This window comes from Danio rerio, chromosome 10 (assembly GCF_049306965.1).
Source record: "Danio rerio strain Tuebingen ecotype United States chromosome 10, GRCz12tu, whole genome shotgun sequence".
NCBI lineage: Eukaryota > Metazoa > Chordata > Actinopteri > Cypriniformes > Danionidae > Danio > Danio rerio.
Window position 1 is genome coordinate 8,707,501 of NC_133185.1, and position 13,501 is coordinate 8,721,001.

Sequence of the window (13,501 nt, forward strand, 5' to 3'; positions counted from 1 at the left end):
TCTCAGCCCTCAATGAAGTTTGTCACATTTCAGCTCCTGATTGAGTACAAGCAGACACTTCCTCAGATCATGTTTTCAGACTTGATCAGCTCTATGATGATCTGTATGGTCTTCTCGTCTGGAGAGGATAAAAAAAAAATTAAATATGGCTTTACATTTGTTCTTAACACAATGGCTGTTGTTCAGAACCCAACATTTCCTTCAGTTTTTACTGTAGTTAGTATGGAGGGTGATTAGTGCCAAAAGTCTTTAAACAAAATGCATGACATTCATTATATTAGCATGCACAGTTTGATCGTGTTAAGGTGGCAGTTTTTATGGAAGGCAATATCACGTCTGATGATGGAATTTGTATATTACAGCAATTCGTCAAGTCGTTCAAGATGATACAAAAAAAAAATCTTATTGGCTGTTCTGCTTGTTGACATACTGACATGGTCAAACTGTTGATGATCAAATTTCATGCATTTACTTTACAGACCTTTAGACCTGGGGTCCGTTCTTCGTACGTGCATTACTCAGTTAGCTGGATTTGCATATTGACGATTTGACACGATCCAGGATCGTTTCGTTCTTTAAAACTGATCTGAGAGTTGTTGTTATAGCAACAGTTCTGCTAGCTCAAACCTGGTCGGAAGCAGGTTTAATTCATATAAACAGGATTAGATCGGCTCAGTTCAAGCAAAGATAATACAGAAAGCATGTACCAAATGCTGATATTTTCTTACAGTAGTAGTTATATACACTTGGGAAAATACTAAATTTTTAAAAACTATATAAAGTTATAGTTATTAATAAAATAAAGTTATATATATTATTAAAACTTATGCAATCTGCACCACCAAAATGAAAGTACAAAGACTGCCACCAGGTGGTGCAAAGAGACTTATTGATATGAACTTTTTAGATTGCTTTAGTACAGGGTTTTTCAAAGTCTAAGACAGTGGGCCTCCCTTTTGACACAACTTATCCATTGGCGCCCCCCTCCTCCCAAACACGCACGCACTTACACACACACACACACACACAAAACTCTGGAGGTTTTCCTGCTACCTCACCATGCTTGGATTTAAGGTGTCGCCGAAGTTTAGCGGGTCTCATGCTGTATTAGCCAAAATATCTTGAAAAACCACACATAAAGGTCGTGGTTTATTAGCTGGTCCTGTCCACGTAAATCCTAAACTCAAATACTGATCATCATATCGTCGTCTTTTGGGTTTAAGCCCTGAACTTGAAGGCTTTGAATCGGGCGGTCTCAGAAACCGATCCATTGTATTAGCAGGCATATACCTGTATTAGCGGGCTTGCCAAACAGAAGCGAATTTACAGCTATGGCCTTCTGGGTAAAAAAGGTTTTCTTATTTTTGACGTATTATTTTTTTTTTTTATCTTTGTTTAATTAAAACTTTTAAAAATAATAGAAAAAACATATAATAATTAAACTTAATAATTATATTTTTATTATATATTATTTTTTCCCGGGCCTCCCCTGACATGCTCTGGCACCCCCCAGGGGAGGCGCCCTACACACTTTGAAAACCCCTGCTTTAGTACAATTTGTGTATGATAATAGACATGCACAATATGTGACTTTTTTAAAAGCAATAATACATTTATACAGTCATAAACATGTTTTGACGGTTATTATGCCGGCGATATGATGCCTCACAAAAGTTGCAGACGCCTTTACCAATTTCAAAATGCTTTTGTAAACATCCAGTTATTCTTTACACCTGTTAAAAAAACGGCTACTATAATACTACTATGGCTACTATAATAAGGAAAATCTGCTCTAACTGTTAAACTAAATGAATTGCTCTTGACACATGAAAGAGCCAAGCATGCAGACCACAACAAGATGTAAAGTTATTGCGTATCATATATAACAAACCGTTTGCTGCTAATTTAATGTAATTTTGCTCACATGGATAATTGAATATTAATCAGATGATGTCATTAGGCTGCTGTGCCGTCAGCCAACCGTTGCATTGCTAATCATGATTTCGAGGATCAATAGATCTGTCCTTCACAACACACGCAGCGATCTCAGATCAGTTTATCCAAACATTTTAATCTGATTTGCGAACTTGTTTGAAGAACCAAATTAGCCCAAGATCAGTTATCAAGATTAAAAGATCCAGGATCTGCTAATCATCTTAGATCATTTAAGCCAGATACAAAGAACGGACCCCAGAAAGCCATCTACAACATAATTAAAACAATAAATTATTCTATAATTCACTATTTTAAAGTGAAAAGTGTAGAAACACTAGTTCCGTAGAAGTTCCATAATACTTTAAAAGGCTGAGCTTATGGAAGCCAATTGGTGCCAAAATCTTGACACCAAGCGCAATGTGAAATTTTATTGTTAGCAGCAGTTTGAGCATGTTAAGGTAGCCATTTTGAATGTTTACAAAAAATGGTTTAATTGCCTAGAAAGTAGACAAGTTTCTTTAGTAAACAGACAAAAAAACTGTAGAATTTTTAGAAGCACCAATTTTGAGTATGTTTTATTATACTTAAACATGAAATGGTCTGAATGTTCATTCATTCATTTTCTTTTCGGCTTAGTCCCTTTATTAATCAGTGGTCGCCACAGTGGAATGAACCGACAAATTGACCAGCATGTTTTTACGCAGCCGATGCCCTTCCAGCTGCAACCCATCTCTGGGAAACATTCACACACACTCATCCACACTCATACACTACGGACAATTTAGCTTACCCAATTCACCTGTACCACATGTCTTTGGACTGTGGGGGAAACCGGAGCTCCCGGAGGAAACCCACGCCAACACAGGGAGAACATGCAAACTCCACACAGCAAAATAAATGTTCTGAATGTAAAGCAGCAATTTTTAATGTTTCTTTAATATGCATAGAAAAATCGTTTGAATATCTCAAGGTGGAATTATTGACCATGCGCTTCAGTACACAGAAATAAAATGGAATGTGCTGAAATGCCAATTTTGGAGGGTTTTTTTCTAGGGATGCAGGACATGAAAACATTCTGGGCCAAAACTGAAAATTCTGATTGCATGGGTACACGAGCGGAATATCCACATAGAGGAATATTTAGCTGTTTTGTATTGAAGTCACAGCAGATGTGTAAGCTAGTCAGGAGTGTGCTCCATTGCTCTTGTGCTTTGGATGGCACTGAAATAAACCATCTTGTGCATCACAAACCATTGAAGTGAACGGGTTTTATAGTGCAGCACTTTCCTTGTCAGGTTTGAAATCTACTTCACAAAAAGCAGTGACTATGCCTATAGTAGGGTGAAGCCAGCGTACTGCAATTTTGAACGAGTCTTTGATAGACGAAACACGTGTTCACCTTGTTCAAATTTAAACACTTTTTTGTGCACTCAGTTTTAACATGCTAAGTTACTTAAGTGGTTAACATTACCTTCTAAATTCATTTTGGGGTTCGCCAACTTCCTCTCCAGGAGGGAGTCGATCAGTTTGCGAAGGTGTTTGAAGATCACGCCAATTCTGACTGGAGCCTGATGTGAAGCGAAAAAGAAAAATGCATTTTATGCTGCATATGGTGCTCCATCCAACAAAGAGATTAATGCAAATCTGGTAACCAACCAAACATAGATAACAAATGAAAAACACGAAAAAAATACAAAAATGCCCCCTCACCTGGAAGCAGATCCATCCGTCCAGAGAGATGAGTCTCTCCCTGTGCTGGACATCAATATCACCACCAAACAGCAGCATTGACAATGGTGAGATTAGAGTAGTGTCTTTTAGAAACACCTTTGAGTATTTCACCTGTGTGAACATATAAAAATATTGGGATATATTCTCAAATGTACAAATGATTATATATGACATATATTGTAGGAGTGCCCATAATAAAGAAAGAGAGGGAAATGGGTGTCAAATGTATTACTCCATACTTTATACCAGTGGTTCTCAAAGTGGGGTTGCGGGGCAATGAAGGGGGGTCGCCTGTAGATTTCCAAAAATCTATTTATTTTTATTAAACCATAAGAATTAACATATTTTATCCATAACTATACTGAAAATAAAAATAGTCGTTTATCGTTACTATATACTATATAGTTACTATAGTAGCTTATAGTTACTAGTTCTATTGGATTGCGACCCCTGGGGTAATTCCATTATATTAAAGGCAGCAATAGCGTCAGATGCATTTTAATTTTATAACATCAGGTTATACTTTCTGGCACATTTTAAGCACTGACACAAATTTAATTGGTGTGTCTGTGTCATTGCATGCAAGGTTTCTGTATTTATAACCACCTCAGAGGATATTGGGGATCGCGAGTCACTGGCATTGTTATTTTGGGGGTTGCGGGCTGAAAAGTTTAGGAACCCCTGCTTTATACCACAAAATTACGTTGTTATCACATATTATATTTAGCGATGTCAAAATTAACGCGTTAACGCATGCGATTAATTTTAAATAATTAACGCGTAAAAAAAAAATTTACGCAATTAACGCAGTTCAGGTTTTTTTACTTCCTGTTGTGGTGGACGTGTGTTCAGCATGCAATAAATGTGGATAAGACCAAGGAAGCACTTTTTGAAGGCAAGTTCCAGTATAAAACAATTAGTTGCATCACAGGTTACCCAGAGTTTCATGCAATTTCGGGTGTTTCATTTTTAACTTTCGACATCTGTTGTAAGTTGATACCGCATGGCGAACAGAAAGAAAATCCTCCGCATTTCGTGACTCGGTGTTCCTTTAAGGTAAGGTTTCTTTTAAGGCTACACGGTAGAATTTTAATAAGAGTATAATCTTAATCATATTAAAATCGGAGTATTGGTGTCTTATGTAAATGTACTCAGAACGTCTGGTGAAGTCGCGAGCTGTCAAAGACAGGGCATTACTCTGCCTTTCAGCATGAGCCCTCCAAGTTTAGCGTGTTTCCTCATTAAACGCAATGAAAGCGTATGCTTCGCGTTGTTGTTTCAGAATCCTTGTGAAATACAGTAATACTTTAGGACGCTTAGTTTAAGCAAATTTGATGAACGTGATCATGCGTGTTGAATCTGAGGGGAGTCGCTCCAGTATGGAAGGCTGTTGGGGCCAAAACGTCTGCAGCGCGTTGTGTGTGTCTGTCTGTGTGTGTGTCTGTGTCAGGCCTGTTGAGGGGTGTCAGGGGTGGAGTGAGCGACGTATCTGAGTAGGGGGGAGAGGGGTGTGCAATGTATTTAACGACCGGTTTGCAAGAAATTATCATTCATTTGTGGGCATTTGGGAGTCTCTGTGCACTTGCGGGATACTCCTAGCAACTGGATGAATGTAAAGGAGGATTAAGCAAAATTGTTTCTACTCTATAATTAATGTTCTCAACTCACAGCAATAAAACTTTACAATGAGTGCAACAGTTTGTATTCAATAATTTATCATTATAATTTTTCATTTTCCATATCTGCAATTCCTGTATTTTGGCTTTTTTGTTGCAGTCCACTTAGAATCCAACATGGAAATCAATGTTTTCTTTATTGCCATTGATTGTTTTGAAATTTAAATGTCATTAACATGCCTGTGTTTTAATTTCTGTAATAAATATGGCTGTCAAGCCAGGATCTTGATGGTTTATTGTGGGTATGTTGTTTACATGAAGAAATCTGTGTTACAAGTTAAACAAAAATTCTATTAAACAATTATATTTTGAATTTAAATATTTTTTGTCTTCCGTTTACATTAATTTTACATTTAAATTGCCAAAATTACAAGTTTCAGTATTTTAAATGCGATTAATTTTTTTAAAAAGGTGTGATTAATTAGTTAATTTTTTTAATCGATTGACAGCACTAATTATATTATATTATATTATATTATATTATATTCCAATAAATTATTATTTGTAGTCATATTAATGTTTCAAGTGCGTCTTTGTGTTCAAACGCAACATGGGACAAATTTAAAACCCCCCACAGCATGTCCCAGTAACATATTAAAAACAGCCTGGCTCACTTTTTCCTGGAAAAGCATCCAGCCATGGGTTTGCAGGAAACGGTTTACGGAGGAGGGGTGAACATGGGCCTTTCCCTGCGCCGTCTCAACCACACACACCACCCGCTCCTGGACGTCCAAGGATGGAGAGTAGAGGATTCGGCCCACGTTGTCATAAAGACCCGCCGTCAGCGTCGCTTTCACGACACACACGTCCTGCGTGGAAATCGACAATGGGGCTTTGGTTTCAGTGCTGGGACGAGGACGAGGAGTCCGGCCAAGTTTGGAGGACACAAAACCTGCCTGTTCCACCATCCGCATCAGCTCCTGCTTCACTTCCTGACGAAGAGGTGGAATACCAAATGGTTATGCCTAGTTTATTGTGTAACATCACCTATGAATCCTTCAGATAAAAAAAGGCAACGTTTTTTGAGTTCATCTCTGCATTGTCCCGACTAATAAACAAGGAGTCAGCCACATTTATTATTTTCAAGTTTTTCAATAAACCCTCTCTGTGAAAGCTTGGTTGCATCTTAATAAGTGACTGATTTCAGCCGTCAGGGCTGGGAGTCAACTCCAAAAAGAATCAATTTCTTGATTCAATGAGACTAAATAGTCGATTGCGAAGTTCAGAATTGGGAACTCCTTATTTTATTTTTGCTAATAACGATTAGAAGTCACTTTCTATGATCATATACATTTCTAAGAACAGATTCAGATGGTTCACTTCAATTAATTGGTTCACATAAGCATATCTACGGTTCACTTATATTGCACCAGTGTATAATTTTAACAACTGACAATTTATAGACTATGTAAATGTGTCCAGATTTTAACCTTTCATTTCTTTTAAGTTATTGGTATTATTAAGTTTTTAACTTAATTCCTGTGACAATGCATATGTGACGTTGACTACATTTACATGAACATCAGTAATCAAATTACTTGCCTTAATCTAAATAAGAGAATAATATGATTAAGGTGTTTACATGAGTTGCTTTTTGAATGTTCCTTTCATGATGCCATTTTACATACCATTAACCTCATTGTGTCACTACGCTATTCACATTTCCTCCAGAGTTTCATGTAATTTCGGGTGTTTCATTTTTAATTTGTCGACTTTAACTGCAGTTTGACACTGTTTACTTTCATTCGGGAACATTTCATGCAAGCCCCCGTGATAAACGAGATATTGGATGCACGTATAAACTGTTGGAGTGTTGTTTTAATGAAATTTGACATCAGTCCTCCGCAATTTGTGATGCAGGTGTCTGGCCCTTTACTAACTTGATAGCTGCAGAGAATCGTGTCAAACAGACATGTGTGTAGAATATCCAGTCACAAAATGCGGCGAAAATGTAGGAAATGCAGTCCTACATGACTAATCACTGATACATAATTGGTGTTTGTTGTAAACTGCACTCTCTTATTTCAGTGCTGTAATGCTATTATTTCAGCATACAGTTTGCCGTTTCTACTTGATAATAAGAGTGTATGGTGATGGTATTAAAAACAATGGATTCTTATTGACAGAAGTGAGAAACTCCAAGTTCAATCATTCATTTTCTTTTCAGCTTAGCCATTTTAGTAATCACAGCGGAACGAATTACCGCAAGTTTAAATACTTATATCTACCAAATGTGAATTGTGTCTGTTTTTTGAAACACTAGATTACAGATAAGATTAGCTGTTTCCATCTAAAAATGCTCATTATTTTCATGTGCAAAACTGGAATATCGCATAGAAAATTAGCAAATAATTTTAATCCGATGAGTCAAAAAACATCTTGCCATTTCCATCAAGCATTTTTTTATGCGAAAATCCAAAATACACATAAAAATAGGCTGACAAAAAAATCTAATGACATTAACAACCCCAAAAAAATTCCAAACTGATTTCAAATGAACTCGATTTAGAATTTCTCTTCCTCCTCATCTCAAACACATTCATTATCAGATTTTGAAATCAACATTGTAGATTCTATTTGCACACAGACCCCTTTAATTTGCATGCACTAGTTAGATTGTGATGCAAACGAAAGCTGCGGTGTGGTTGTGTGCTGTGCTACGATGTCACCTCAATAGTGATGAGTGCGGTGCGGTTCAGGAAGTGTCTCCTGCAGTAGTTCATCTCAGCTCGTGTCCCTTCAGTCCTGGAGCTCCTCCACCTGAAAAACAGCAGTGAATTCACTGCACTCACCTCCTCTACACTACACAGACCTCCATCAAGTGTGTTTCACTGAACGTTACCCGAGGTAAGCCTTGTAGATGGTCATGTGGTCGGAGTTAGCGACTGCTAGTGCAGATTTAGCTAGGTTGGCCTCCTCCTTCCTGCTCATTGGAGTGGCGAACGGAGACTTTTCAGACATGGCGGCTGCGATGGTGGCCTTTAAAATTAAACAAGATACATTATGCAAACATTGAATCAGTGTTGTTTTTGAGTCCATTGACTTTTATTGTCATATAAAAGAAAGTAACTAATGCAGGAATATTTTTTTTAAAGGAATTAATTACTATAACATTAATAAACTGTAAAACTCTCACTATAGGTTCCAGGCAGCCAAAGATGGCCCCAAAGATGAGCATTTTGCCGATCTTGACATTGACGGGCAGGGCAGCGAGGTGATGTCCGAGCGGTGTGAGGGTGTGTGTGTCCTGCTGACAGGCTCCAATCCTTCTGAGAAGGCTTACAGCGTTACACACGGCCTGCTGCTGTGGCGCGTCCAGAGATCTGCTCAAGAAATCTTCTGGAGAGCCGTATTCACACTTCTGTACACACACAGACAAACAGAGTGAGTATTTATAGACAGCACCTTTTGAAGTGTTTTGAAACAGTAACTACAAGATGGTTACTAAAGGCATAGCTAACCAAAAAACTAAAAATATATTACGATATATTACTGTTTTATGAATTAAAGACAAACATCATATTAATGTCATAAAAGACAAACATATTGGGCCCTATCATACACCCGGCGCAGTGTGGCGCAAGACGCGGCGCAATAGTCTTTTGGTAGTTTCAGCTTGGCGCAAGAGTCGTTTTGAGGCGTTGCGCTACGCTGTTTAAATAACAAATGCATTAGTGCTCATTTGTGCGCCCATAGGCGTTCTGGTCTAAAAAGGAAGGTGTTCTGAGGCGGACCGCTGGCGCGTTGCTATTTTGAGAAACTATAATAGATTTTTCAATAGACCAAAACTAACCCGGTCTAAACTCCAGCGCAGAGTTGCGCCTCGCTTATGCACTGCTTAATACGCACAAAAGAGCAATAGGCAAATATCTTTACATATGAAAAAATGTAAATATTAAGTATATATATAGGATATAATAAGAATAGATATAGAATATAAATATAAAGGATTAAAATATTACAAAACATATTATTTTCAAGCCTACATAAATATGAAAAACCACTGCTTTTATGTCTTCATCTCGGAAGGCTTTTTCAGTTCATTCATAACAATTTGCTTTTGTATAATGTTATCATTAATATTTATATTTGTTTTATTAAAAACTAGCTTAGATTTGCCCACCTGTCAGGTTTTACACCATATGGGGCACAGCATGTGTTTTAGGATATAACTCAGGATTTTGACCACATTTTGTTATTATTATTCATTTATTCGTTTGCTGGAAATTAGAACTGAATTTAGAAATAGTTTTGAAATGAATATTTGCGCTTAACAAACAAAAGTATTTATTTATAGACTAATTGATGTCTGTGCGTAAAGTTTTCCCTATCCAAGAGCGAAAGTGAAAGTGATCCATTATCTCTCATTCTCACGCGGTAGATGCTCTGTTTAACAGTTTTCTGTTAAAAAACTGTTAACTGTTCGCTTGTGAAATGCTCATTTTGTCCACTTAGACTTACTTTGCGTCCTGTAAATAGCGAATGCTCTTGGCGCGACGCAGCTGGGTCTTAAAGGGAATGGGAGATGAGACTCTAATTGGTTTATTCTCAAAACACACCTATAACTCATTAAGAAAATAAACTCAACCCTTTTAGACCATGCGCCGCGGCGCAAGGCAGATTTTCCCGTCCTTAAATTAGCAAAAACGCGTCCTGACACGCCCTGAAAGCATTTGCACCCTGCGTTTTGCGCTCTGCGCATGGACCGTCAAAATAGAGCCCATTATGTTGTACTTAACATAATATGAAGGCAAAGCTCCTCCAAAGGCACCCTGAGGATCTCAGGGATAGAGTAGTCAATGAAGCTCTCGAATCTGTTACGGGAAAAAAAAAACAACAACAAAAAAAACAACATGATAAATATCTTGGACATGTACACTACAAACTTACTTTATTAGTTACACTTGTTAAACTTCATTGATGCAAAGCAAACATCTAATCAGCATGCATTTGGCATAATGTGATCATGCCAGTATACATTAAAATCTCAGAACTGTCTCCAGTGCCTTGCTGAACCAATGCTATGAAGAATTAAGACACTTATGCAAGCAAAGGGAGATTAAACCCAGTAAAACCACAACATACACAATGAAGTGGCCAGTGAGGGTAAAAAAACATGTATATTAATAATAACTTAGAAGGCTGTTTTGAGTCTTTAATTTGAGTTTCTTATTTTTTTGCTTAGGTTTGAGTTCAGAAATGGCAAGTTCAGACTGCATAATTTTAGCCCTGATTTTGACTCGCCGACAGGTTTTGAGAAATTGCCGACAAATGCCTGAAATCAGAGAAAAATCTGTGCTCGTTCATGTGAGTGACAATCACACAAATGTGAACTATCAAAGATGCGATCCGAAAGAATCGCCGATGAGTCGCTGATGCCTGTAAAATATTTGGCGTGCTAAATATCTGGAGCTGTTGGTGATTCAAATCATGCCCTGTGAAATGAATTTTGACTGAAAATAACATCAGCGATCGCCTACAGCCAATGAGAGAGCAGCATTCACTAGACTAGTGTGTGTGTGTGGGTGTGTGTGTGTGTACCTAGGTGGAGGCTGGGGTGAAGTTAAAAACGCTCCTTTTCAGTTTATTTGGACCCAAGAATGGAGGAAAAACTACTTTAAATTTGGCAGGAACACCCGTGTCTGTTTGACATGTCATGTGAGCAATACCACAACCGGGTCAAAAAAGAAAGTTGAGGAATTGCTAATTCTTTTCAAACCCAGATGAGCAAATATGTAGATTTTCTACCCCATTAAAGACTTCTTTCTCGTTATGTAGTTAATAACAAAAGAGACCTGGGGCCTCATGTATCAACGCTGCGTACGCACAAAAACTTTGCGTACGCCAGGTTTCACGCTCAGAATCGCTCACGTTTGGATTTACTAACAATGAACTGAACGTGGGAATGTGCGCAGGTTCACGGCAGCTTTCTGGCAGGCGTACGCACATTTTTTGTGCGTGTCTGTTTTATTTCCATTGGCGACTCCTAGAGGCAGTTGTGTTAAATTCTTCTCTACAAAGTGTCTGAGCCTTGCAATGGCAGCTGTATGAGACGGGTTCATCTAGCAGGTAAATAAGGTTTCCATACCATACAGTTGACCAGCTAAACATTAAAGCACAATTTGCAGCGGTCGCCTGTTTTCCCAATGTAATCTGAGCAATCTACCGCACGCACATTGCTATAAAGACACTATCTAAAGATGAATTTGCATGCGTGAATCAGAAACATTTCCATTCAATAAATGTGCAAATAAAATATGATGCACAAACTTATTGATGATTCCTACTTGTCTTTCTCGTGATAAATAGTGGGCAAAATCTGATATGTAGCGGGGAAAAAAAGAAGATAGAGTTCACCAGACGCTGGATTCGAGCCGAGTTTATGCTAGGACGTGTCAGTACATGATCACATGCTTCTTATGAGGTGCGCCACTGAGACTGCTAAGAGTACTGCAACACTTTACAGATATAAACCACACTATTTTTTTTTTAAATGCACTCAGTGCGATGTTCAGACCCAACTGTGTTAACCGTATCAGCTAAACTCTCCCACTCTATTTTTTTCTTTTGTTGTTAATTCCGGAGAACAAACTTGCAAATAACACCGCTTTTCTCCGGTCTACCTCCGAAAGCAGCACCTCCAATTTACATTCTGTTCAAAGTTTCTCTTTTTGCTTGATTTTGCCGTTGCTTTTTCGTTGGGTTTTGCCATTAGCATAGTCATTAGCATATTCATACGGGGGAGGAGGCAGGGAGGGGTTTTGTGCTCGTGCATGTTGCGCTCAGTTTCACGTTCATTCAGATGTACAAAAGAATATGCGTGAGATTCGGCGTACGCAGTGTTTCATACATCTGAATTTTTTTCTGCGTACGCACATTTACAGCTTTGTGCGTACGCAATGTTTTAGTAAGATTTCCACGCAAGTCTTCGTACATGAGGCCCCTGGTTTGGACGAAGTTGTTGGCGATTCTTCCTATAGTAAAGTAATGCAATGTGAAAGCTCCTGTCGCCAATCTATCTTGCAGTGTAAACAAAGCAGTGACGGAATGCTAGCCCAAATTGTCATGCAGTGTTTAAACATCTGTGACACGACTACTTTGAAAATCATGCAGTCTGAACTCGGCATAAAGGGCACCTATTATGCGACAATCACTTTTATAAGTGGTTTAAATAGTTGTGTGGCAACAGTGTGTGAATATAGTCAGCCTCTAATAGTCAATATTAATCATTTCCATTTTATAATGAATACACTTCATAAAAAACAGTCAGCAGAAACACTTTACATTCTCCCTTTGTATGTGTCATCAGAAGGGGTAAGCCCTGACCATTATTGAAGATCTCTACCTCATTAGCATAGACAGCCCTGAGTGAGAATCAGCCTTCCACCAATTGAGTTTTTGCTTGCTGCAGATAATGTCAGCAACCAAGAGGTTTTTTAAATGTTTAGAAATTTTTAGGATGCTCAAATGAACACTGTTTTCTCCATAGACTGCCTTCTTCTGAGCCACTTACTTTGCCATTTTCAATTTTTAACAGAGATAACATCAGTCATGTTTTGAATCTGACACTATTCTGACACATAGCCATTTGTAGCTCCACCCTCTTTTAAAAAAGTGCACAATCTCATTTGAATTTAAAGCATACCTGTCAACCCTCCAATTTTTCCCAGGATTCACCAGTATTTTACAATGCTATCCTGCTATCATCCCGTAAATGTATTTTCCCATATTTCTCATGTATTTTCAATCTTTCTGTGAAGGGTGGCAATAAACATCATAGAGCCGATCCTTCCTTTATGCACCCCATACTGCCGAACCACCAGGGGACACCCCTTGTTTTTAAATGTGAATCTGTTCTGTACTTTCATTTTACTTAGCCATGAAAACACTTTGAAATATAAAAACAGCGGAATTCCCGTCCTTTCCAATATAGACGCCGTCTCCCCTTAATCCTTAAAACAGTCAGTTCATGTAGAGGTACGTGACTGTCAGACGGACTACATAGTGATAATCAGATGTGGTCTCCCAAACGCATTCTGTAACGTTACATGTGATATGAGGTGGAGCGAAAGTGGACACTCTGGGTTTTGGGTGCGTGTTTGAACAGACATATACACATTATAATAATGATGATAATAATAATAACAGCATGTAAACAA

General features: G+C 38.1%; 1 protein-coding gene across 2 annotated transcripts in view; it reads right to left on the reverse strand.

Moving 5' to 3' along the window:
- Positions 1–13,501, reverse strand: part of dhx29 (DEAH (Asp-Glu-Ala-His) box polypeptide 29) — a 42,590-nt gene that overhangs the window by 145 nt on the left and 28,944 nt on the right. Inside the window, exons 20-27 of one of the 2 annotated variants that reach the window (XR_012386103.1) lie at positions 10,077–10,156; positions 8,479–8,703; positions 8,185–8,321; positions 8,012–8,102; positions 5,957–6,274; positions 3,646–3,777; positions 3,407–3,503; positions 1–118 (exon numbers count right to left, since the gene is read on the reverse strand). The exon at positions 1–118 is cut by the window's left edge and continues 145 nt beyond it. Coding sequence is in view for 1 of the 2 variants with exons in the window: in XM_692841.10 (XP_697933.6) it covers positions 63–118; positions 3,407–3,503; positions 3,646–3,777; positions 5,957–6,274; positions 8,012–8,102; positions 8,185–8,321; positions 8,479–8,703; positions 10,081–10,156 (1,132 nt within the window). In the remaining variant the exon portion in view is untranslated. The remainder of the gene's footprint in view (positions 119–3,406; positions 3,504–3,645; positions 3,778–5,956; positions 6,275–8,011; positions 8,103–8,184; positions 8,322–8,478; positions 8,704–10,076; positions 10,157–13,501) is intronic. The other variant, XM_692841.10, reaches the window with a different exon arrangement.